The sequence below is a fragment of the Marmota flaviventris genome, chromosome 5, assembly GCF_047511675.1.
Source record: "Marmota flaviventris isolate mMarFla1 chromosome 5, mMarFla1.hap1, whole genome shotgun sequence".
Lineage (NCBI taxonomy): Eukaryota > Metazoa > Chordata > Mammalia > Rodentia > Sciuridae > Marmota > Marmota flaviventris.
The window spans coordinates 34,415,326-34,440,754 of NC_092502.1; the positions used below are offsets into that span (position 1 = coordinate 34,415,326).

General features: G+C 41.9%; 1 protein-coding gene across 1 annotated transcript; it reads right to left on the reverse strand.

The window, feature by feature from the left end:
* Positions 1–791: 791 nt before the first annotated feature.
* LOC114084555 (H-2 class I histocompatibility antigen, alpha chain-like) lies at positions 792–24,450 on the reverse strand. The gene is made up of 6 exons (XM_071612122.1): positions 24,170–24,450; positions 20,772–20,879; positions 4,045–4,320; positions 1,981–2,253; positions 1,760–1,876; positions 792–1,288 (listed from the first exon to the last, which is right to left on the reverse strand). The coding sequence occupies exons 1-4, from the start codon at positions 24,294–24,296 to the stop codon at positions 2,072–2,074; spliced, it is 693 nt and encodes a 230-aa protein (XP_071468223.1). The 5' UTR covers positions 24,297–24,450; the 3' UTR covers positions 792–1,288; positions 1,760–1,876; positions 1,981–2,071.
* Between the last annotated feature and the right edge of the window lie 979 nt (positions 24,451–25,429).

Below are 25,429 nucleotides of genomic sequence, written 5' to 3' on the forward strand. Positions count from 1 at the left end.
ATCTTCCTATCTCAGCCTCCTGAGTAGTTGGCATTGCCAGTAGCTGGAATGACAGGTGTGTGCTCTCACACCCAGCTATTGTTGCATAATCAAAGGAGACATGAGGGTTTTGCCCTATTGGAAGGTGAGGCTGAGAGCCTTTCCTGAGTTTCACACTTAAACATTTCCATATGACACAGCAAAAACAGATATTTCCCTTATTGTAGAAAGTAACATGTGTTCACTGTCAAAACTCAAACCATTCAAAAGGACAGGAAATAAAATAGGACTGTGTGTTGTTTCCCATCCTCCAGCTGCCTGCAAGTAAATAATAGACTCCTGGGCATCTGTCCTTTTGAGTTTTCCACATAAACAAGACACTCTCACCTTGACCACTCTATTTTCTTTACAAAAGGGGGTCATATATACATACAAGAACATATTTCTAAAAATAGGCACATATTCATAAATTTCTTCTCAGTACTAACAGATGGATGCCAAGACATTGTCCTTATAATTCCTCCTAACTGTTGTTCCAGTTTTCCCTTAACTGATTGGAGCCTCAGTTTCCAAGTCAGGGAAGTGGGGATAAGAATAATGTAGCCAAATCCACAGGATGCCCATGAGGCTCAAGTGTGAGATATATATATATATATATATATATATATATATATATATATATATATATAGATAGATAGATATATAGATATATAGATATATATATATATATATATAATATAGATAGATAGATAGATAGATATAGATATAGATATAGATATATATAGATAAATAGATATAGATATATATAGATATAGATAGATAGATAGATAGATAGATAACATGAAATCATTCTGCAAATTGTCAAGTGGGAAACAGATCTGAGGAACTGTTATTACTGCCCTTCTATCTGCCCCCAACAGGAAATGTTTAGATTTTTTTGTTTGGTATTATTTTTTTGCAATGCTGGGGGATGGAGCCCATAGTCTTATATAGGCTAGGCAAATGTTCTACAATTAAACTACATCCTGAGCCCTGAAATGATTAGATTTTTTAGAAGGACTTCAGGAATGGAAAAACCATATCAGTTGCAGATATCATGTATAAGGAGGCTGGCAGAAATAAGAAGATAGGATGGACTCTTTGTGGTCAGATCACAGCTATCAGCCAGTTAGTTTAGTGTTTCTCTAGGGGACCCAAAATGCCCCTACAAAATACTTCCTTGATTTTGTAATGGGGAATTTTAATCAGCAGAGAGTCTGAGCAGCTTCTGTCCTTGCTGGGCTTTGGGAGTTAAGATTATCTTCTCCACCTGCAGGGAGGAAGGAGGGAAATGACAGATTGTTTTCTCCGTACCAATGCTTGGAATTGCTGGCTCCTGCCAGGGATGGTCTAAGATAGTGGGAGGGATCAGGGGCTGAGGCCAGGGCTAGAGACAGGAAGTGCCTTTCCCAATGCCTCTACCATCTTTGGTTTTAAGGCATCTTAGCCATGCTTGGGAGTATTAGGGCTTTTTTTCCACATATAACCCACCCAGCCTACAAATAAACTAGAGCTTGCCTGTAAAACTTCTCTCTGGTGTGGGAAAATAGAACACAAAACAGATGATGTGGGTGGTGGGCAGGGGTGGGAGAAGGGAAGCAAAGTGGTCCTGAATTCCCACCTTTGCCCTCTGCCTCTCTTTCTGGGCCCTTTCCAAGATCAGACTAAATGCTCTCATTTTTTCTTATAGGGCTGCATCATCCAGGAGGACCTCTCACACCTTTGTTTCTTCCTCACTTACCTTGAAGACACCTCTTTTTCAGTATCACAATTACAGCTACCAGCCCAACAAAGACCAGGACAGTGACCCCACCAAGTAGTGTGCCATTGCCACTGTCATTGCCAATAGAGGATGAGTCTAAGGAAGACAGAGAAAAGAGTCCAAGACCATGGGGTTGTCTACAGGTGTCCTGGCACCACCCTCTTCCCCATCTTGACTCTTCCTCAAGGTTAGCTCCTCACCCCATGCCACAGTGAGGGTGTGCTTCAGGCCAGGGTGCTGCACGTGGCAGGTATACCAGGCCTCCTTCCCAGCTGGCACCCGAACTGATGTTCATGTCTGATAAGTGCCATCCCCACTGGGGCGTGTCTCCACATGCTCAGTCTCCAGGACCAGCTCCTTCCTACCCAGCCACCAGCTCAGTGAGATGTCTGGTGGGTAGAAGCCCAAGGCCCAGCATCTCAGCATGGTCCCATCCTGGGTGGTGTGCTTTGTCACCTGCACCATGGGAGGCTCTGCAGGAAAAGGAGAGAACAATGCTGGTAAGCACCTCTCTGCTCATTCATTCCTCATGCTTTATCTCCATGGAGATCTTCCAAGTGTGGAGGACAGGAAGAAGGTAGGGATAGGATCTCTCTAGGGGAGGCACTCATGTTGAAACTTTGTAGGCATAGCTAAAGGGACAGTGCCCTGAAAATTTCCAAAGGGGATGTGACTTCCTATTCCTAACCTCTGAGTAGGGTCCTGTGTGGCCATATCCACCACCTTTTTCACTCATAGATCCTAGGATTTTTTTTTTCCCCCCAGAGACTTTATATACCTACTCTTTGACTTCCAGCACATAGTAGGTACCTAACAAGTGGTTGTTAAATGAAGGCAAGGATGATAATAATTCCCTCACCTTAAAACTAGGATGTGGAGGAGTTTGAAGCCCTGCATGACCTCTTTCCAGCTTGGTGACCTGAGGGAGGCCTTTTAACTCTTCATTTTTCTCAAAGCTTAATGGGGTATTAATCATTCTTTTTTTTTTTCAGAGTTGTTCAAAATAAGATGATCTTGGTAAAGGATGTAGACCATGTCTTGTGCTAAGTGAGAATTTAACAATCATTGTGTAACATACCATAATATGGAGTTTTGGAAAGTGGGCATCATTATTACTATGCTATTCTGAAATATAGCATGTCCTGGCTCATAACTCCCTTCCCAAGACATCTCCACTGGGGCATTTCTCCATGTGCTCAGCCTCCAGGGCCAGCTCTTCTAGCCATGATTGTAATGAGATGTCTCATGGGTAGAAGCCCAAGGTCCAATACCCTAGCATGGTCCCATCCTGGATTGTGTGCTAGAATTTCTTTTCCCCATGTCTGGTTATAGAAACTCTAATCTTTCTCCATCTGTATTGAAGCTGACCATAAAGAAATTCTCTGACCTATCTTTGTCCAATAGATCAGACCATCCTCATTCCAGAAGGGGCCTTCCTCATATCCTGGGGGGAAGAATGCTGTACAGAGAGGCCAGAAAAATGCTGCAGCAGGCAGGCCATAGGGGGTTTCCCCACCCAGTCTATTATCATTAGTGCCTATGTAATGGAGTCCCCATACAAACCCAAAGGACAGGGTTTGGAGGGATTCCACATTGCTGAACACATAGAGATTCCTGGAGAGTGGCAGGCCCAGAGACAGCATGGAAGCTCCACACCTCTTCTCTCTTTCCACATTCTAAACATATCTTTATCTGTATCCTTTGTAACATCCTTTATAATAAACCCATAAACATAAATGTTTCCCTGAGTTCTGTGAACCACCAAAGCAAATTAACGAAACCCAAGGAGTGGGTTGTGAGAATTTATAGCTGGTTGGTCAGTTAGAAGCACAGTAAAACAACATAGGATTTGTGACTGGCATCTAAAATAGGGGTGAGGAAAGTAGACCTGGGGACTGAGCCCTCAATCTGTGATCTGGCACTGTTTCAAAGTAGACAGTATCAGAACTGAATTGGATTAGGGTATGCCTACAGACAGGGTGTTCATTGCTCAAGACAATGCTGTGGGCCAGCAGAGAGCCCAGAATTCCTTACTCTATCACACCTGGAGCAAGGGATCAAGGTTCAGTTTTGTGTGAGGAAACTGTTGGCTAATTGGCCCTCCCTTTGGAGGGAGGGATAAGCTGTGTCCTCTTGGTGAGCTCTTCCAAGAGGACACAGCTTATCCCTTCTTCTCTCCCAGGCTTCTCTGTCAAATGGGACACCTCTTGTGAATGGGAATATATGGCTCACTCTTTGCATGGCTGCTGCTGACTGGGCCTTACCTATCTGAGTGAGGCTCTGGCTTTCCAGCTCCAGATACCTGTGCAGGGAGATGAGGCAGAGGCTTTCCAGGTAGGCCTTGTCGTACTCTGCATAGCAGCGCTCCATCTCCCACCAGCGCTTGGTCCGCACAGCCACTGGCTCTGCTGACACCCAGCTCAGTGTCTCTAGGTCCAGAGACAGGTGGTCCTGTCCATTGAAGCCAAATTGCCAGAAGCTGCTGGACCTGCCATCTTCCTGGATCTCACAGCCAAACATGCGCTGAGCACTGTGTGTACCTGTATATGCAGGCCAAAAGGCCCTGGTTATTGAAGGCCACAAGGCCAGAGTCTAGAGAGCCAGGGAGAAGCCTGCCACCTATGGGCCCTCCAAATGGTGGGGTGGGCATTGGCATTTAAAAAAAAAAAAAAAAAGCTACCCAGAGAATTCCCATGAGCAGCTAGGGTTATCCACATACCGCCACTCTGATTGTGGTAGCCCATCACTGTCCACATTTCCACCTGCTGCACCTTCTCCCAGGCCCTCTGTTTCTGGGTTTCTGTCTCCCAGTATACTGGGTATCCACTAGTGCCATCCACGGGGCCTGAGGCTCAGCCTTCCCTCTGCGACTGTCATACCAGATGAAGGGCTGGTCGTCCACATAGCCCACAGCCAGAAACTTCGGGAGGCCTGGGCATGGCTCTGATAGGGTTAGGTAGTGGTAGTGAAGTGAATGGGTCCCTGTAGAAACACAAAAATGGTCTCAAGTTCACACACACAGCTGGGACCTGTATGAGGTTTGTAACAGGATGGAGTGAAGGGTAGAAACCTATCCAAAAAATATTCTGTCAGCAAGTTTAAAAACTGGGAATTTTAAGGGCAGCTTAGTAGTAGAGTGCTTGACTAGCCAGCATGAGGCCTGCAGTTAAATTCTCAGCAAAGCACATACATATATACTCACACCCCAAAAGTGCAAAACTGGAAATTTCAGTTAAAAAAAGAAAGGATGGGGGAATGGAATGGGGAGTTATATTTAGTGGGTATAGAGTTTCAGATTAAGAAGATGAAAATATTCTAGAAATGGATGGTGACGATGGTTATCCAATAATGTGAATGTATTTAATGCCACGTTAACTATATACCTAAAATTTTTGTTATGTATTTGATCACAATAAAAGGCATCCAAATAGCTTAAGCAATCAATCAATTAAACACTTAAAGTTCATGCATTAATGCTCATGGGCTTTACTCCTAGAAAGTTCTCAGCATCTCATTCATGGTCTAGTTATTCAGATCTTACAGTCATCTCTGTAAGTAATGATCATCTCACAATTTAAAAGAATATGGTTTTTAAAATCTTGGTTGTTTGGAACCTTAATTTATTTAAACATTCTCCAGAGAAATTTGATCAAGTCCATCCATCATTCTTTTCTTGAGCCATCTTGCCAAGTTGGTGGTTTATTATTTTTTTAAACAGTGCTGGGGATTAAACCCAGGACATCTCTCATACTAGGCAGGGGCTCCACCAGTGAGCTACAATCCCAGCTCAAGTTGGTGGCATCTTGATCTCCACTCCCTGCTTTCTTCTTCTCCCACAGACATTGCTAGTCCATCTGTTCTGAAATTCAAATGCTGCCTCAAGGTTACTCTGTACCATGTCTCCAGAAGTCTCAATTCAACCATTCAGTGTTTCTAGAGATGAAATCTATTTAGCAGCCAGTCTTGACTCCAGCTATTAAAATAATGCTGTATCTTTTTTAAAAGTCACTGCACTGGGCTGAAGGTGTAGCTCAAGGGTAGAGCATATGCTTAGCAGGCATGAGGGTTCACCCAAAAAAGTAAAAGAAGAAAATTCACATTTTTCCTCAGAAATATCCATGGCTCACTCCCTTACCTAATTAAGCAGAGTTTTTACTTGGATGTCACCTTCTCAGTGAGGGCTTTCTTGCCTACTCCATTGAATATTGAATACTTATCCTCCCATCTCTGCAATATTTTTTCTTCAGAGTACTACAATCCTATCTACAAAATGCACTTTGTTTATCTTGTTAATGGCCAGGCTCTCCCCAGCAATCTCAGCTACTCAAGGACATTATAATCTCTTACTTTTTGTCAAGAACAGCACTGGGCACACAGTCAGTGCCCATGTTTAAACAGTCACATGTGGAAGAAGTCAGACACATCTCCACTGTAGAGGTAGGCTGTTTACTACCTCTTTGTGATGTTCTGGCCACACCAAACTCCATCCAACCCCTTTGAACATACTATTCCTTCTATCCCAAGAACTTTCCTCCCTCTCTTGCCTAAGTCAATTTCTTTTCATCCTTCTCTTTATAGCTCAAGTGTCCTTTTCCTTCAGGAAGCACTCCTTACTGATTCCAGTCTGACAACCTTCAGAGGGGCCTTAACAGTGTCCTGTGCTCTCTTCAAAGATTGTGGCCTCTATGAGAGTGGGTGTTTGAGTAAACACTAGTCCTTACCTGAGAAGGCTCCTCCTCTGGGCAGTAAAATAAGCATGAACGAATGTGATAATGAAGGAAATGAACCGGGGAACTGCCTATTTCCCTGGTCTCCAATCTTTAGGTGAGGAACAAAGCAGAGTGACTTTGGTTATAAAGTAAAACAGTGTACTTGTAAAACATCTGAAGAGCTTCAGCAATGAAGAGGTACTAAGCAACTCAGTGAGACCCTGTCTCTAAATAATACACAAAATAGAGCTGGGGATATGACTCAGTGGTCAAGTGCCCCTGAGTTTATTCCCCACTATCCCCCTCTCAAAAAAGAAAGAAACATCTGAAGAAATCCATCTGTTCAGTAAGCATGCAACCTATCCCATATACTCTTGCTTGAGGTGTGGGGTGGCACCCCATGGAGGTGTGTAGGCCCTCTAGCCTACAGCCACCAAGGAGACCCTGAATAATCTAATGTCCAAAACCTCTCTGTTGAGTCCTCCAAGTTCCTTCTTTGGGATTGGTAATCAGTATGTTTGGGGCATTTGTACCCCTGGGGTAAACCGTGGGTAATACATCTACTGTTTCCTCTTAAGTCATGCTTGGCTCATAGTGAGCACTTATTTTCTGCATTTGTTGAAGTGGGGGGAAAAGAAGGCATAAATGGAAATGACAAAAATCACAAGTGCTAATTTTTGAATGATAGCTCGTGCCCTTGATAGAATGAAGAACCCCCACTGCTCTGCTTTTTATTCACTATCACAATCTTCACAATGAATTTAAGAGGTTGGTGTGATTGGCTTCATCTTACAGATGAGGTAACTGAGGCTGAGTTGTTATGATTCAGTTTCTCATGACTGCAGCCACTTTGATTCATAATCCATGATTGCTTTTCAGTAACTCTTGGTTTTCCTGAAGGAAGATAGATAGATAGAACCATTAAGAGTCCTATGTAGGGGTTTACAACCAGACTCTGGCTCTAGTGTTAGGGGACAAACAGATGAGGATGGTGGGAAAGTGAGATTAAGATAATAATTCTATAAAATGGAACCACTGTGCTGACCTTCACATACTTTCTTCACCCCACATGCTTTCTTTGCCAAAAAAGCAATTTATCTGCTGCCCTGCCAGCCTACATGGACAGGGTATGTCACAAAACTTCCTGTTATCTGCAAGAAAATGCAGGCAGGAAATAACATTGATAAGAGGAACTCAAAAAGGTACTTTGAAGGGAGAAAGATTTGTGACCCTTTTCACAGACCAGATTCTGGAAGATAAGGATAATTCCTCCTAATCACAAAACCTATAAAAAATGATTAAGAAAAAATCTAATTAGAACTGCTCAGCATGGACCAAGAGAACCTAGCATTGTCATGGCAATAAGTACTTGAAAATCTGTTGTCACCCTGCTGTCAGTCAAAAGTCAAGAGGGGGACATGCGTAGAACTCTGGAAACTTCCCTGGGACCCCCCAAATAAAATTGGAATGCAGGAGAGACAAGTTGTCTCTCTCCTCTCTGAGAGGACCCATTTTCTCCCTTGAGAGTGTCCTCTTTCCCTTTCCTATCCCTTCAATAAACTCATTCTTGTTACTCTGAACAACATGTCTGAAAGCTTTTCTGACTTGATTGCAAGAATCTGGGTTTGGGGGGTGGGTCTTCACACTGCCTCAGTTTCCCAGATCGCCCCAGATGTGTAATACAGGGGTGCATATAACTTTTTGATATTATCTTAAGACAAATCAGGTATGTTCCAGCCAAGATAAAGTTACCTTTGTTTTAACCCTTCTTGTCTCCCTTTTCTAACACAAATTGCTAGAATTCAAGTGGTCTTGCTGCCACTGCTTACAAAAAGACAGTACTAGAAAGAGGTGGGGTGGTGCCTGGATTCTCTCCCTAGATCTTGCTGCCTTTTTGTAAGCAGAGAAAAGAAGAAGTACCTCCTCAGAGCTGGAGAAACTTCATGGGGGTCAGAGAGGGGTCATGGTGGAGGGGTAGTTGAGTGAATGGTTGACATCAGCTTGGGTCAGCCTGAATGTGAAATTATAACAGAGCAGTTCATTTTTTTAACAGAATTATTTTCTCAAATTCCCTCAGGAATATGATTTAAAGGGCTATTTCTTCCTCCTTCCCTCCCAACCTACCCCTTCCCCTGATCTCTTCCAGATCTTTTTTTTAAATATATTTTTAGTTGTTATAGACCTTTATTTTTTTCATATGTGGTGCTGAGAATCAAACCCAGTACCTCACACATGCCAGGTAAGTGCGCTACCGCTGAGCCACAGCCATAGCCCTCTTTTTTCAAATCTTTAATAACCTTTCTTTTTTACATATTATTCTAAATTCTATATAGAGCCCTCAGGCTGGGGATATAGCTCAGTTGGTAGAGTGCTTGCCTTTCATGCACAAGGCCCTGGGTTCAATCCCCAGCAAGACACACACACACACACACACACACACACACACAAATAGAGCCCTCTGTAATACCCTCTCCTCTTTGGAAAAGGAAATCCAGATGCTGGTCCCAGGAGGTTCCCTTTGGTGTGATGAAGAGGGAACAGAGGCTAAAAGACATGACACTCGTAGAAGTAGGCAACCTCTACCCAGCACAGGGATTTCTTGCCTTTTGTCCCATTGTATCTCCTTTTCTCCCCTCATAAATGCTGTTCCCATTTATTGATTATTGATTTTATTTCTTACACTTTAGGAGTCTTGTTAAGGAAGTCAGGGCCTAATCTGACACAATGAAGATTTGGGCCTACTTTTTCTTCTATTAGGCATAGGGTCTCTAGTCTAATTCCTAGGTCCTTGATCCACTTTGAGTTGAGTTTTGTGCAAGGTGAGAGATGGGGTTTAATTTCATTTTGCTGCATATGGATTTCCATTCTTCCCAGCAGCATTTGTTGAGGAGGTTATCTTTTCTCCAATGTATGTTTTTTGGCTCCTTTGTTTAGTATGAGATAACTGTATTTATGTGGGTTTGTCTCTATGTCTTCTATTCTGTACCATTGGTCTACACGTCTATTTTGGTGCCAATACCATGTCATTTGTTACTATAGCTTTGTAGTATAGTTTAAGTTCTGGTATTGTGATGCCTCCTGTTTCACTCTTCTTGCTAAAGATTGCTTTGGCTATTCTGGGTTTCTTTATTTTTCCAAATGAATTTCATGATTTTTTTTTTTTTATTTCTGTGAGAAATGACATTGGGGGGCTGGGATCATGGCTCAGTGGCAGAGCACTTGCCTCGCATGTGTGAGGCACTGGGTTTGATCCTCAGCACCACATATAAATAAATAAAAAATAAAGGTATATCAACAATTAAAAATATTTTTTAAAAAATAAATGACATTGGGATTTTAATTGGAATCTCATTGACTCTGTATAGTGCTTTGGGTAGTATGGCCATTTTGACAATATTGATTCTGACTATTCAAGAGTATGGAAGATCTTTCCATTTTCTAAGGTCTTCTTCAATTTATTTCTTTAGTGTTCTGTAGTTTTCATTGTAGAGGTCTTTCACCTCTTTTGTTAAATTGATTCCGAGTTATTATTTTTTTGAGGCTATTGTGAATGGGGTAGTTTTCCTAATTTCTCTTTCAGAGGATTCATCACTGATGTATAGAAATGCATTTGATTTATGGGTATTGATTTTATAACCTGCTACTTTGCTGAATTCACTTATTAATTCTAGAAGTTATCTGGTGGAATTTTTTGGATCCTCTAAGTATAGAATCATGTTGTTGGCAAATAATGATTGTTTGCATTCTTCTTTTCCTATTAGTATCCCTTTAATTTCTTTCATCTTTCTAATTGCTCTGGCTACAGTTTCATGGACTATGTTGAATAGAAGTGGTGAAAGAGGGCAGCCCTGTCTTGTTCCAAATTTTATTCATTTAGAATGATGTTGGCCTGGGGCTTAGCATAGATAGCTTTTAAAATGTTGAGGTATGTTCCTACTATCCCTAGTTTTTTTAGTGTTTTGAACATGAAAGGGTGCTGTATTTTGTCAAATGCTTTCTCTGCATCAATTATATCATATGATTGTATCTTTAAATCTACTGATGTGATGAATTACCTTTATTGATTTCCATATGTTGAACCAAACTTGCATCCCTGGAATGAACTCTACTTGATCACGGTGCACTATTTTTTAAAATATTTTTTTGTATGCGATTTGCCAAAATTTTATTGAGACTTTTTGCATCTATGTTCATCAGGGATAGTGGTCTGAAATTTTATTTCCTTGATGTGTCTCTGTCTAGTTTTGGTATCACAATGATACTAGCCTCATAGAATGAGTTTGGAAGGGTCCTCTCCTTTTCTATTTCATGGAATAATTTGAGGAGTATTGGCGTTAATTCTTATTTGTAGGTCTTGTAGAACTTGGCTGAGAATCTATCTGGTCCCAGACTTTGCTTGATTGGTAGGCTTTTGGTAGCATCTTCTATTTCCTTGCTTGAAATTGATCTGTTTAAATTGTGTATGTCCTCCTGATTCAGTTTTAATAATGGGGTGGATTCAAATTAAAAAGCTTCTTCTTAGCAAAAGAAACAATGAGGTGAAGAGAAAGCCTACATTTTGGGAGCAAATTTTTGCCACACATGTCAGTTAGGGCACTAATATCCAGGATATGTAAAGAACTCAAAAAAATTAACAACAAAATAACAAAAATCTAATCAATAAATGGTCTAAGGATCTGAACAGATACTTCTCAGAGGAAGATATAGAATCGATCAACAAATATATGAAAAAATGTTCAACGTCTCTAGTAATTAGAGAAATGCAAATCAAAAATACTCAAAGATTTCATCTCACTCTAGTCAGAATGGCAGTTATCAAGAATACAAGCAACAGTAAGTGTTGATGAGGATGTGGGGGAAAAGGCACACTCACACATTGCTTGTCAGACTGCACATTGGTGCAACCAATCTGGAAAGCAGTATGGAGATTCCTTAGAAAACTTGGAATGGAACCACCATTTGACCCAGCTATCCCATTCCTCGTTCTATTCCCAAAGGACTTAAAAATAAATATACTATAGTGACGCAGCCACATCAACACTTATAGCAGCAGAATTTCCAATAACTAAACTGTGAAACCAACCTAGATGCCTTTTAATAGATGAATGGATAAAAAAAACTGTGGTATATTGCTGGGAGCCATTAGCCAAGTAGGTATGACAATTTCCTTGCCAGCGTACCCCATGTTGCTGACATGTTGCAGCGACATTGAATGTAGGTGACCTTGCTCAAGGACCAAGGCAGATTAGGGTGTTCCCGGTTTTAAGATAATCCTGTTTAGGGCGTTCCCAGTTTAGGTTCCAGGTTTAAGGTTTAAGATTATTCCTGCTGGGAATAGGGCGTATCCTGCTGCCTGAGTTCCCCTTGAGTTCTCACGGGATTCAGACAGTATATTTTGGAGATAGAAGCCCAGAGAACGTGGATTTTGGGCAGAGAATGTGGATTTGGGCAGAGAACGTGGATTTCCCCAGAACGTGATTGTAGACGGCTGGTGTGAGTTCGGGAATAAAGAGTTGCTGTTTGAATCTACAAGCTGTGTGGTGGCTCGTGATTGTGTGCCCAGCCAGACTGCGGCATTTGTGCCCAGCCAGACTGCGGCATTTGGCGTCCCGTGCGGGGAACTTCTGAAGCTTAGAGGTAAGTGAAATTTCTCACCCTTGAGGAAGAGAAAAAAAAAATGGGTGAACATTTCAAAAAACAATATGTTCTTGTTTTGACTTATTTTGTTTTTATTTCAAGTTGCCTGTTCCTAGAACTTTCTCAGGCAAACTGGGGAAAATGGTTGACTCAAGGTTTGAAGTTGTTCACCCCCGAGGAAGAGAAATTGTTAGAGGAAAGAGGCACCCCAGTAAGACCAAGAACAGTTAAGGCATATGTTGATAAAATACAAAAATGTAGCACATGGCTTTTTAAAGACGAGTTATTAAGTATATCAATGGGATCATCATGGTATCCTGTAGAAGGATTTTTCTTCAACAAGAAAGAGATGGCTAGTTCTGTTTACTACATTTGTCTAAGATCTTGGTTTTTACAGACATCTAATTAATTTACAAAGCTGAAGTGTTAAAATATCAACCACTAAATATAAAATCAAGTACTCTTTACTTATTAAGTTCCATAAGGTAATATATTTAAACATTATGTGTGTTTTCATAAATTGGTAAATGGAAAAATGTTTAATATTGCTTTGTGTCTGTGTCTTTGCTAAAACAAGGTTACTAAGAGTTAAGATTCTATCATGTGTAATTTATATACAAAGAGTAGAAAAAATTTCATTTGGGTTTCAATTATAGTATTATAGTATCATAAAAAACATGAAAGTCTTTCATCTTATTAAAGTGGAGTAATTTGTCTAAATCAGAAATTTTATAAGAGTTGTCTCAAAATGTGAATTTATAAAAAGGGTTAACGGTTAAAAAAGAGATAGAAAAAGATTCAAGATGTGGAAATATATTTTAATATAAAAGGTTAAAGGAGAAAGAAATGTTTCTAGATGAGATAATCTCTGTGTGGTAAAGTAAAAAGTTGTAAAATGTCATTTAAAAAGATTTTGAGGAAACTAGACTTACTTTAAAAGCTTGAGAAAGGAAGAAAGAAGAAAAAGGTATTTGTACATGGCAGATTGAGACAAAGCTTCTCAATGGAGTTAAAAAAAAAAAGACTTTGGTTGAAGGGCAGCCATGTAAACTAACATTGAAGCGATTTAAACAGAATCTAAGCCTCGTTTAAAAGAGTGAAGTTGTAGGTGGTGAAAAAGTACATTTAAAAGTACAGTATAGATGATAATTAAAAGGCTTTAAAAGGTTAAATTGAAGGTGGTCGAGATACCTTCATGGTGGAAAAAAGATTGCTTTATTGCATCATTCGAAGCCTAGTTAATCTTAAAGGCATTACTTAAAAAAAATGGGAAGATAATAGGATAAAAGATATTTAGATAAAGAAGATTAAAAATTTAAAGTGAAAAACTTTAAAGACAGAAGTATAGAAAGTTAAAAAGAAAAAGAGAAAAGATGTAGGAAGATAAAAAAATGTAGGAAGACAATAATTTTAAACCCACAAAATAGAAAACAACTACAACAACAACAAAAAAAACTAGTAGGAAAATAAGCAACTAAGGGTAAAAATACAAACCTTAGGAAAAAAAAAAACTAGAAGATAGAAATAAGATAGAAAATGGTTGAAAATGTCAAGTAAGGTATTACACAGATAGAAAATGCAAAAAGCTAAGACAACTATTAGATACAGACATACTTATTAAAGCAAAAAGAGGGAATTGGAAAGGGGTATATATCCCCCAAAGATAAACTTAAAATAACGCTTTTTACTCTAAACTTTTTAAATTTGGATTCATCAGGACTTAGTGCTGCAGAAAGGCATATGTATCCAAAAAATGTACATAAGCCTAAAGTACTTTGGAAAGATATTCTAACAGGACAATGGAAAGGTCCTGACCCAGTGATTGTCTGGAGTCGGGGCTCTGTTTGTGTGTTTCCACAGGGAGAACAGCACCGGATTTGGATTCCAGAGAAATTAACTAAACAATTTCTACAGATCGAAAAGAAGATGATTTGACTCAAATCCATAACAGCTGATATCCAGAACTCCAGCTTGGCCATTCTTACATCTGCGACAGTGATTAACTAGTGATGCAATTTTTATTTCCTTGCCAGCGCACCCCATGTTAATTATGATAGTGCTGGCATTTCTTTGCTGATGGTGTCACCAGTGATGCAATTTTTTCCCAAGGAGCCGTCAATTGGCTTGGTGTCGTGGCATTTCTGTATCCTCCTCCCTTCTGCTAGTGATGGTCTAAAATTTGGGGGCCAATGGATTATGCTGGACCGGTAGTCAGTGACGGGTATGATCCAATTACAGTGATTACGGGTATCCAATTACGGGTATGATCCAATTAAGACAGGAGGCTGACGCCTAAAGGTCAGTTTTCCGATGACGGGTAAGAACCATATGTTGAACTGGACAACCTACCAGGCACGGTCCTTAAGCCACATTAACCTCACTCCCCCACTGGCACCAAGGCCAAATTTGGGGGCCAACAGAGGTGAGGCAAAGAACCTCACCCCCCCAACTGGTGCATAGACCTATCCACAAGTATGGCTGTATGCTGGACCGGTAGTCAGTGACGGGTATGATTCAATTGCAGTGGTATCAACCTAAGACAGGAGGCTGACGCCTAAAGGTCAGTTTTCCGATGACGGGTAAGAACCATATGTTGAATTGGACAACCTACCAGGCACGGTCCTTAAGCCACATTGCTTGTTGTTTAATTAATCAGAAGGGGGGAGATGCTGGGAGCCATTAGCCAAGTAGGTATGACAATTTCCTTGCCAGCGTACCCCATGTTGCTGACATGTTGCAGCGACATTGAATGTAGGTGACCTTGCTCAAGGACCAAGGCAGATTAGGGTGTTCCCGGTTTTAAGATAATCGTGTTTAGGGCGTTCCCAGTTTAGGTTCCAGGTTTAAGGTTTAAGATTATTCCTCCTGGGAATAGGGCGTATCCTGCTGCCTGAGTTCCCCTTGAGTTCTCACGTGATTCAGACAGTATATTTTGGAGATAGAAGCCCAGAGAACGTGGATTTGGGCAGAGAACGTGGAATTGGGCAGAGAACGTGGATTTGGGCAGAGAACGTGGATTTCCCCAGAACGTGATTGTAGACGGCTGGTGTGAGTTCGGGAATAAAGAGTTGCTGTTTGAATCTACAAGCTGTGTGGTGGCTCGTGATTGTGTGCCCAGCCAGACTGCGGCATTTGTGCCCAGCCAGACTGCGGCAGTATATGTACACAATGGCATAATACTCAGCATTAAAAGAGAATAAAATTATGGCATTTGCAGGTAAATGGATGGAGTTGGAGAATATTATGCTAAGTGAAATATGCCAATCTCATAAAACCAGGGGCCAAATGTTTTCTCTGATAAGTAAATGCTAATTCATAATGGGTGGGGTGTGCATGGATGAGTGGAGGAAATTTGGATGAGGGAGGGGGGAGGAGGCATGGGGGTAGGAAAGATGGTGGAATGAGATGAACATCATTACCCTAAGTACCATGATTACACAAATGGTGTGACTCTACTTCATATATAACCAGAGAAGTCAAAAATTCTACTCCACTGATCAGTTATACATGACAGCAGAAAGTTCTTCAATTCATTGTACACAAGTGGAGTAGAATTAATAAAATTAATCAAAAAATAAATAAATGCTGTTCCCTCAATGACCTCCCCACCTTTCCTTGGAGATTTGAAACAGAAAAGATCTCTGTCTTCCTCAAGTCTGGCTTTGAATAAACATGTTTTCCTATCAACTTCTGCTTTTCTAACAGTCTTTGAGCAGCATGCAGCAAAACTTTTGATTCTGGTAACAAAATGACTGGGGTCTATCTCATGGAGCTGTTTTAATAAAAAATACAGAGTTAGATCAGTGTGTCAGCCGGGCATGGTGGTGCACACCTATAATCCCAGTGGCTCAGGAGGCTGAGGCAGGAGCATTTGGAGTTCAAAGCCAGCCTCAGCAACTGCAAGGCAATAAGCAACTCAGTGAGACCCTGTCTATAAATAAAATACAAAAAAAATGGGCTGGGGATATATGGCTCAGTGGTTGCGTGTCCCTGAGTTCAATCCTCCAGAACTGCCACCCCCCCCAGAAAAAAACCCAACAAACTTAGTGTGTCATGCACCTGGTGAACAGGCATATAGGCCTTGGTAGGAACCAAGGCTGGGGCTTTTGGTCTCCATGACCCATTTCTTCACTTTTTCTTTTTCTTTTTTTTTTTGCAGTGCTGGGGATTAAACCCAGGTTTCACACATGCTAGGCAAGTGCTCTATCACTGAGTTACTCACAGCTCCTGTTTTATTTTTTCTTCCTTGATGACCTAATCCTATGCACACATGTTAAATTGTTTTTATTTTTGCTTTGTCCACTGCCCCCCCAAGATTTATTGAAAAAAAAAAACTGTATAAGTATTATAGTGTGATGTTTTGATATATATATATATATATATATATATATATATATATATATATATATATATACACATGTGTGTGTGTGTGTGTTGTGTGTGTGTGTGTATGTATACACACACATCATGGAACTGATTATCATAATCAAGCTAATTAACATACTCATATTTCTCATAGTTACCTTTAGTTTTTACTTTAAGATCTACTCTCTTAGCAAATTTCAAGTTTGCAATACAGTATTACTAACTGTAGTCATCATACTGTAAGTTTGATCTTCCATTCCTTGTTTCCTATCTACAGCAGCTCTGCCTCCCCTGGGTAGGCAGAAGAGCAAATGTCCTTGCTTTGCTGCTGGACCTCTCAAGCAGTGAGATGTCCATGCATTCTGTGTTTCCTGTTCTATAGTGTGGTAGGTTGAATAAAGACTCCCCTCCATGTTATTCCTGGAGGCTGTGATTATTACCTTATATGGTAACAGGTATTTTATAGGTGTGATTAATTTAAGGCTTTTGTGATAGGAGATTGCTGGCACTAAAGGAGAGGAATGCTGAGACTGAAACAGAGCAACTCCCTCTGTAAGATGTTTAACAATTGTTACCCCTCCCCACACACATCCCTAAAAGATCCCTAGATCTTTTAATGACCCATCTCTTTCACATGGTATTCTGAATTCTGAAGAGAGGCTTCTGGTAATGCCCTCTTCTCTCCTCAGTTCCTTAACTCAGGAATTGACTTAAAGGAAGAACTCTGTAAGAAAATAGAATGCAGAATGTGGCCCCAGGAGGTTGAATTTCCTTTTGATGTTCTGAGGAGGGAGAAAGTCAACAGAGCCACAGAGGTACAAAGGTACACTTTGAAGAGGAAGACTCCCACCTAGCATTGTGAATTTCCTGCCCACTGACTCAAAATACCCTCTTTTCTTCCACCTGGTGATGAAGATTTGAGATAAAAATGTCTCTATCTTCTTCAGAGTCGCCCTTGAATAAACCTATTCTCTTCCTGTAATTTCTGTCTCCCCAAGTTTTCAGTGGAGCTGTAAGCAGCAAGGACCTTTAATTCCAATAACAGAACAAGGAATGAAACTTTAGAAGATGGAAGTCAAGGAATTGGATTCTCCCTTACACCCTCCAGAGGGTGTGCAGCTCTGCTAACACCTTGATCTTGCCAGGGGGGAAACCCATTTTGGACTTCTGAACCCCTGAAATATAAGAGAATAAATGTATGTTGTTCTAAGCCACCAAGTTGTGATCATTGGTTTGGCAGCAATAGGAAATGAATACACATAATATTATATTAAAGCAACAGTATCTAGTGGATTTCAGGGTCAGTTCAAACTCAAGAGCTTTGATGCTGCCCTGAAATCAGGGAGAGAGGGCACATGGTCTGGGAGAGTACCTGCTCTGGAAGCTGTGGTGAGTCCAGGACCTCCAAGCCAACATAGAGACAGAGCCTAAGAAATACAGAGTAGGGGAGCCTGCAACCATGATGCTCCCACCCCTGAAGCAAAGAGGAGATAAGGAAGCTAATGTGCTTCCCCCCAGGTGTGGGAAAGGCAGGAAAGAGCAAATAATTCCAAGGTCAGGCCTGGTGAAAAAGGAAACAACACATGGTAGTTCCATTGTAGCAGGTACACAAATCTAGTCAGTCCCCCACCTACTTAATGGCTTTAAAATGGTGTGAAAGGGATGCGATTTCAGTAGAAATTACATATGGAGTTTTGAAATTTGATATTTTCCTCGGCTAGCGATTTGTGTTCAGTCATGTGATCAGAAGGGGAAATCACTGACACTACAATGCATTGAGTTGCCAAGCTATGATGTTCAGTAGTTTAAGGCATTAAATGCATTTTTGACAATGTATTCTCAATTTACAATGGTTTTACTGGGATATAACCCTATTATAATTCAGTGGCTGAGCACTTGCCTAACAAGTGCAAGGCTCTGGGATCTCCACAAAAAAATTAAAAATAAGTAAATAAGAGAAGTCTTGCAATGTAATCTAAGAAAATTATTGACGCATAATAACTATGCATAATAGAGAATTCATTGTTATATATTCATATTGAAAGAATTCCCCACGCAAAGACACTTCGCCGGGAGAATTCCAATTTTATTGCAAAAAGCTGTGTGCTTATATAGAACTAAGGGGGAGATGGTAGGGCTTAGATAAATGGCAGACAACCCGTTTATTGGCAAGTTCTTCCAGATATCAGCTCCGGAGCCCAGGAATTAGTTCTCATTGGAGCTAAGTTTCCCCGCCAGCGGGATTTGAAATTGGCGCCGGCGGGAGAGTTCACACGGGCGGGAACTTTTCGCGCCACTGCAGAAAAGAAGAAGGTAGGAAGAAGAGGTCCTTAGGCGCCATGTTGGGGTTTTTTCTCTGGGGTATGGCTGCCTTTTATACTTTTCCCAACACATATGTGCATATCATTGGTTCAATTTCAATTTCATTCCCTAGGACCTTCTCTTGTACTCCCCTCCTGTTGATCCTCTTCCTTTATCCTATTGAGCTCTCTTCTATTTTCATAAGACTTCTTTTTTTCTCTAGCTTCCATTTATAAGAAAAAATAACACCTGACTTCCTGAGTCTGGCTTATTTCACTTAACATGGTGATGCTCTCTAGTTCCATCTATTTTCCTAAAAATGACACAATTTTGTTCTTTTTTATTGCTGAGTAGAACTCCATTGTGTATATTTACTTCATTTGTTGATGGACACCTAGGCTGGTTCCATAGTTTGGCTATTGTCAACTATGTTGCTATAAACATAGGAATGAATTTATTGGTATATTATGCTGACTTTATTTCTTCTGGATAAAATACAGGGTGATGATACAGCAAGGTCATATAGTGGCTCCAAATTCTAGTCTTTTGAGGAAACTCCATACTTATTTCCATAATGGCTGTACTAATGTATAATCCCATCAATATCATGTAAGTGAAGCCAGATTTAAAATTAGGCAGTCAGTATAGTTAGGTAAATCAGGTCTAATATCGAGTGAAGTCTAAAATGGAGGCCATGTTGAGAATAAATTTCCGGAAGAGTTGAGCAACTCTTAAAATGTTAATGAAGTCCCAAGAAAAGCCCTAGGCCCAAAGTCCATCCCAAAGAAATGTTAATGAACAGCCCCAGCAGATTTGAAGATAGTGCATCCCAAAGAAGTGTTAATGAAGTCCTTCCCGCCCAGATTACTTCTTAGGCCCACCTGTGTCCCACCCCTAGGGCCTTCCAACCTACATTCCATCACTGAAAGAACTATAAAAAGGGGAAACAACCGCACTTCCACAGATTCCACCTCTTGGGTCCCCTTCTTCCTCCGGGAGAAGTCTTTTCTGCTGTCCTTTAATAAACTTCTAATTTCTACTCTGACCTTGCCTCGTCGTGCTTCTGTGGTATTATTCTTCAACACTGGGGAAGCAAGGACTCGTCACCGGTCAACAGCGGTAACATAAGAGTTCTTTTTCTCTCCACATCCTCTCCAGCATTTATTATTATTTCTATTCTTGATAAATTGCCATTTTGACCAAGGTGAGATAAAATCTCAGTGTAGTTTTGATTTGCATTTCTCTGATTGCTAGGGATGTTGACCTTGTTTTTATATGTATTTGTTAGTCATCTATAATTTTTCTTTTGAGAAATGTCTGTTTAGTTCATCTGCCCATTGATGCCTCAGTTTCTTCTGGGTCAACAGTTCTCCAGTGCCCCTTCCTGGTCACTGGGCCTTGTGGCAAACTCTCTAACAAGTGGAAGTTCCATGCCCATTAAGCACAGTCTCCCTTTTCCCTCAATGTGTTGGGAATGGAGGTGTCCAACCCCTTCTCCACTGCTCTCTGGAGACTTTACATCTATCCCATTTCCCCATGATTCATTTGGCACTGCCACTCTCTAGCTGTGTGGCCTCAAGTATTTAAAGGTTTAGGCCTTGTTTTTTCATCCTTAAGTGGGAGGAATTAAACAATCTGCTCTACAGCTCTATAAACACGAAGATAATGATTATAAGTAATGAATAAGGGTATGGAGGAGGGGCTCTGCAGACATCACTAATCCTAGTCTTCTTAGGGAGAGGCAGGTATGGGAAGTGGAGTGCTGGAGGGAGGAAAGCTGCTTGAGCAAGGAGCCAACCCACTGGAGGCCAGGATCCAGCCCATGGTACCTTTCAGAAGCTTTAGTCTCTGTGTCCCCTATCCGAAAGAACCTCCCTCACAAATGCAGCCTCCCCCACCAATGTACTTTTCTGCAATCTGGAGGATCCTGGCTTCTTCAATCCTACCCTTTCTTCAGTGGGCAGGCAGGGGGTGCTTACCTCTAGGCCATGTTTTTTCTTCAAACTTCAAGTTGGACAGTTCTGCCATCACCACCTTTGCTAAGGAAGCTGGGCCATCCACTATCACTGGCAGCCCCCATGGACTCTCTGCAAGGAGGGAGTGGGGGAAATGTCAAAGCATAAATATCCTACATTAATATTCTTAATTTTTGGGAGAGATGGTATGAGATGATAGCAAGAGATATGTCCCAAGGAAGGCGGGAAATTGGGGCCTTGCCACAGCAAAGACTGGAAACTTCATCTCATGTAGTTGCAAAGCTAACAGGCCTGAGTTCTGGGCTTCTGTGCAAGACATTGTTCTTGTGTTTTATAAGCACAGTAGTCCCCATCCCCACCTTATCTTTGAGGGATACATTCCAAGGCCCCCAGTGGATGCATGAAACTGTAGATAGTACTGAACCCTATATATACTATATGTTTCCTCATATATATCTACCTATAAGCTTGAATTTATAAATTAGGCACAGTAAGAGACTAACAATAACTAAAAGTAAATAGGACAATTAAATATTATACTGATGCCATTGTAGCAGGAGTCTACTTCATACTTTGAACATAACCCTTGCTACTCTGCCACTGCCACTTATTTGAAAACTTTCTCTTCTCCCTCTCCCACTCCCTAGCCTTAGGGAAAACAAAATTACCCTTCTTCCCATCCTAGGCTAAGTTATCTGTCCTTGAGCAAACACAAACCACAGGAATGAAATAATTAGATTTAAGGGATGGCATCAAGTGAATTACCACCCCTGATAAGGCACATCTGGAATGTAGCTTTTGAACTGCCTATTTAAAAGCCCTCTATTCCCCTCTTTGATGGTCAGATTAATAGCCTCTGGGACAGGAGTCCCTGTTTTTCTCCTTTGCTAGTAAAGAACTATAACTTCTTTTTTTTTTTTTTTTTCAAAACCTTGTCTTCATGATTGGATTGACATTGAGAACAAGGACAGAGCTTTTGGTAACACCATGACAGTCAATCTGATAACTGTAATGGGTGGGTGGCATATATATCATAGATACATTGGACAAAGAGATGATTACTGTCCTGGGCAGAAAAAAACTAAGATTTTACTCTCACTCAGAATATTTAACAATTAAAAACTTATGGTGTATTTCTGTAATCTTCCATGTGATACTTTTGAACTGTAGTTGACCATAGATAACTAAAGCCATGGAAAGCAAAACCACAGATAAAGGGGAACTACCTTATTGATTCATGGCATTTGCAGTGCAATCCAATGAAGTAACTCTGATATTTCCTAATTAAAGAAGAGTGAAGCTAGGGACCAGAGTCAGTCTGCTAGAGTCCATATCCTAATTAGTTATGTGATTGTTCAGCCTTCGGTAGCCAGTTAACCTCTGAGCCTCAGTGTCTCCATCTCACCATGGGAATAATAGCCAAATACTTGTCACAGGGTGAGGCTCAGAACTTCCCCGATGCTGTACTCATGATATCTGCTCCCTTAATGAGACTGTCCACTCTGTGGATTTCCCCCATGTCACTTCCTCACTCCCTACCTCCTGAAGAAAAAAAGCCTGGTCTTTCTGATCTGGCATCTGAGTCCCTAATGGGAACCTCGGCCACTTCCTTCCCATCTCCCTTCCACACTTGGACACAGGCTGGTTTTAGATCTTTGCTCTTTTTCTCCTTCTTGATTTGGGACAGCTCAGTCCTGACCAATCAGACTGGCATCACCTGAGTGCATCCCAGGTAGGGACCATAGAGAGAGGAATCCTGGATGTCTGGGGCTTTGTTAACTTGAAATATTAAGTTTAGGAGCCTCAGCTTGGATGGGAAAAGATAACCTTTTGTTTTCACTAACCTCTAGTCAAAATTTAGTGTTTCCTCTCATGATGAATGGAGACAAAGTACAGTAGGATGAGTAGAACCCGTGCATTGTCTTGGGTAGAAACCAGAGTGCTTTTGAATCAATAACAGTTACTGTATACATCTAGAAATATGCTTCACCCTCTCACTGCTTCCAAATGGTGGAAATTGCTAATTTAATGCATTATTTAATGTGTTTACTTAGAGGAATATGCATTACTTATCACACTTTTACCTTTTTAATTAAAAATTATCTTATTAACTAAAATACTAAATAGCTTTATTGCAACGTAATTGGTTGGGTTCCTTCGAAATCCTGTGTATTTCACGTTACATATTGAACGCGAAAACGCAAAAACGTTCCCAGAGAAAAGTTCCACCTTTCAGAAACGGGTAGAAACTCCGACTCCATAAACTAGTGCTGCCACCTAGCGTCTGCACTGGACCTCTCTTTAGTCATCTGCAAACTGAGACAAGTTGGCCCTCCTAATCCAAGGGTTCTGCTTCCTGGGATTTGACCAACGAACCACAGATGGAAACTATTTGGGAAAAAAAAATCGCATCTATACTAAATATGTATATACATAAATTTTCAATTTCTAAACAATAAAGCATAACTACGTAACATGATATCATTATGTTAGGTGTTATTGGTAATCAGGAGATAATTTAAAGTATAAGTCAGATTATACGCAAATACTATCTTATTTTATTTAAGGGACCTGAGCATCCATGGATTTTGGTATTGGGCGTCCTGACACTTTCTCCTCAAAATATCGAGGGATGACTGTATGTTCTAAGAGAGAAATGGCTTCCTGTAGGTAAAGTACTTAGGACAGATCCTGGCATAAAGGACACCAGCTAGGACTTCTCTTAGGCCTGTGGTATCTGTGCAGTTGAGGTGGGTATGCCTTGTGGTGCGGTAGGGAACTCAGGAAGTGGTCATGCCCTGCGCGCTGGGTCGGCCAGCTCTGCGCACAAAACTGAAACTAGGAAAGAATGGAAATTCTAGACCAGGTCAGAAAAACCCCTGATGTTCTTTCTCATTCTCCAGCCCAGCCAGGGAAAGCAAAGGTGGGCTATTTCCGGACAGGGGCCCTGGAAGCCACTCCACTCTGGACCGCCCCTTGCTTCAGGCGGGTGGCAGGGAAAGTGCTGGCTGCCCTCACATCCAAGCTCGCTACCTCCCAACAAAGCTTCCCCAGGGTCTTCCAGGAGCACCCGGCCCCGTGGAAGCCCTTGCTGCGTTGTCTGGGAGGGGCCTACGGAAGTTATGCCCCGGGCTAGGTCACACTTCTGTGGGGTCACCGTCAGCACCTATTCTACGCTCCTCCTCGGCCTCCCGCGGCCCCACCCGCAGGGATGTTCTGGGCTAGCGAAGCCAGAGTGGGAGGCGTCAAACAGGAGTCGGGTCCAGCCCTGGGCTGCTTGCCTCCTCTCGGATTGCGGATGGGCTCTCCAAGTCATCATTACCCCAAACCCGGGTGGAAAACATGGGGTCGGCCCTGAACCCCCCTCCTCTCCCTCAACTGTCTCGATCTTGATCTCTCACCTGCTGTGCGCTCTGGCACCAGCTCAGACAGCAGCAGCAGCAGCAGCAGCAGCAGCAGCAGCAGCAGCAGCGACGGCGCCACCCCGACTTGTGCGCTCCAGGGACTTCGCTGGCCTTTGGCCTCCATCTTCGCGCACTCCGCTGGAAGGGGGGTCCTGGCGCAATGCGTCCTAAGACCTTGGGGCACCAGGCCTGGAGGCGAACTACAGCTGACGTCCCAACGCGAAACCTGCCCCAGGCGAAATAAGCGGAAGCATTGAAGCTCAGCACTCGGAGGGCGGAACCCTACAGTCTGGCATCTCAGGGCTTGAGTTTCAGCGCAGCAGCGCCCCCTTGCGTTTCAGCAGCCAATCCCGCAGCTTGTTGACTGCCAGGAGCTGGCCAGCAATGGTCGAATAGGGGAGAATGCCCGCCCGGCTTGTCCCAGCGGACAGTCCCGAGGTTCTTCCATTCTGCGTTTCTCTCCGTTGGCCCTTGGGAATAGAATCCCAAGTAAAACAAGAAACCAATAGTATTGATACTTGAGAAATAAAGCTTACATGCTTCACTACCTTTTGAAATGAGATCCAGCCATTTAAAAAGTAGTGAGGCGGCTGAGCGTGGTGGCGCTTACCTGTAATCCCAGCCACTCAGGGAGGCCAAGACAGGAGGATTGGGAGTTCAGAGCCAGCCTCAGCAAAATCAAGGTGCTAAGCAACTCAGTGAGACCCTGTCTCTAAATAAAATACAAAATAGGGCTGGGGGTGTGGTTCAGTGGTCTAGTGCCCCTGAGTTCAATCCCTGGTTACCCCCGCCCCCCCCAAAAAAGTGAGGGGGATTAGTGTCTGTGATTGTCATGTGACTCAAAAACATTTGTGGTTTCCTTTGGGGCCCAAGACACTGGTTCTGCTAATTCTGCTTAGCAGAAGGAAACACTTTCAGCTACAGGTTAGTGAAAATAAAGTTTATTTTCCTCATCTAGATTCACAGACCCTCCTGAATTTTGACCAGGGGCCCCCAAATTCAGGAAAGAGTTTTCAGCTGGGTGGATTTTTGAAAATTGTTGGGGACAACTTTAGTGGTCCGGATGAGGGGGGGACAGGGTTCCTCACTTTGAGGGTGGGGCCCAGAAGACCAAAAGGCCAGGCTCTGCTCTTTCTGGGAGGCCATCATGCACAAGGTGTTCCGTGAGCTTTCACCAGAAAGGAGACCCACTGTGATGATCAAGTCCAGAACACATTTAAGCCGTAGTAATGGTAGATTGGCTTTGTGAGAAAGGAA

Excerpts from the sequence above, each read along its gene's own strand:
- LOC114084555 (XM_071612122.1), bottom strand. The coding sequence starts at position 24,296 with ATGGAGGCCAAAGGCCAGCGAAGTCCCTGGAGCGCACAAGTCGGGGTG. Across the intron at positions 20,880-24,169 it reads GGTGCCAGAGCGCACAGCAG|AGAGTCCATGGGGGCTGCCA; the intron begins GTGAGAGATCAA and ends CCCTCCTTGCAG. Across the intron at positions 2,254-4,044 it reads CCAGAGCCTCACTCAGATAG|AGCCTCCCATGGTGCAGGTG; the intron begins GTAAGGCCCAGT and ends CTTTTCCTGCAG.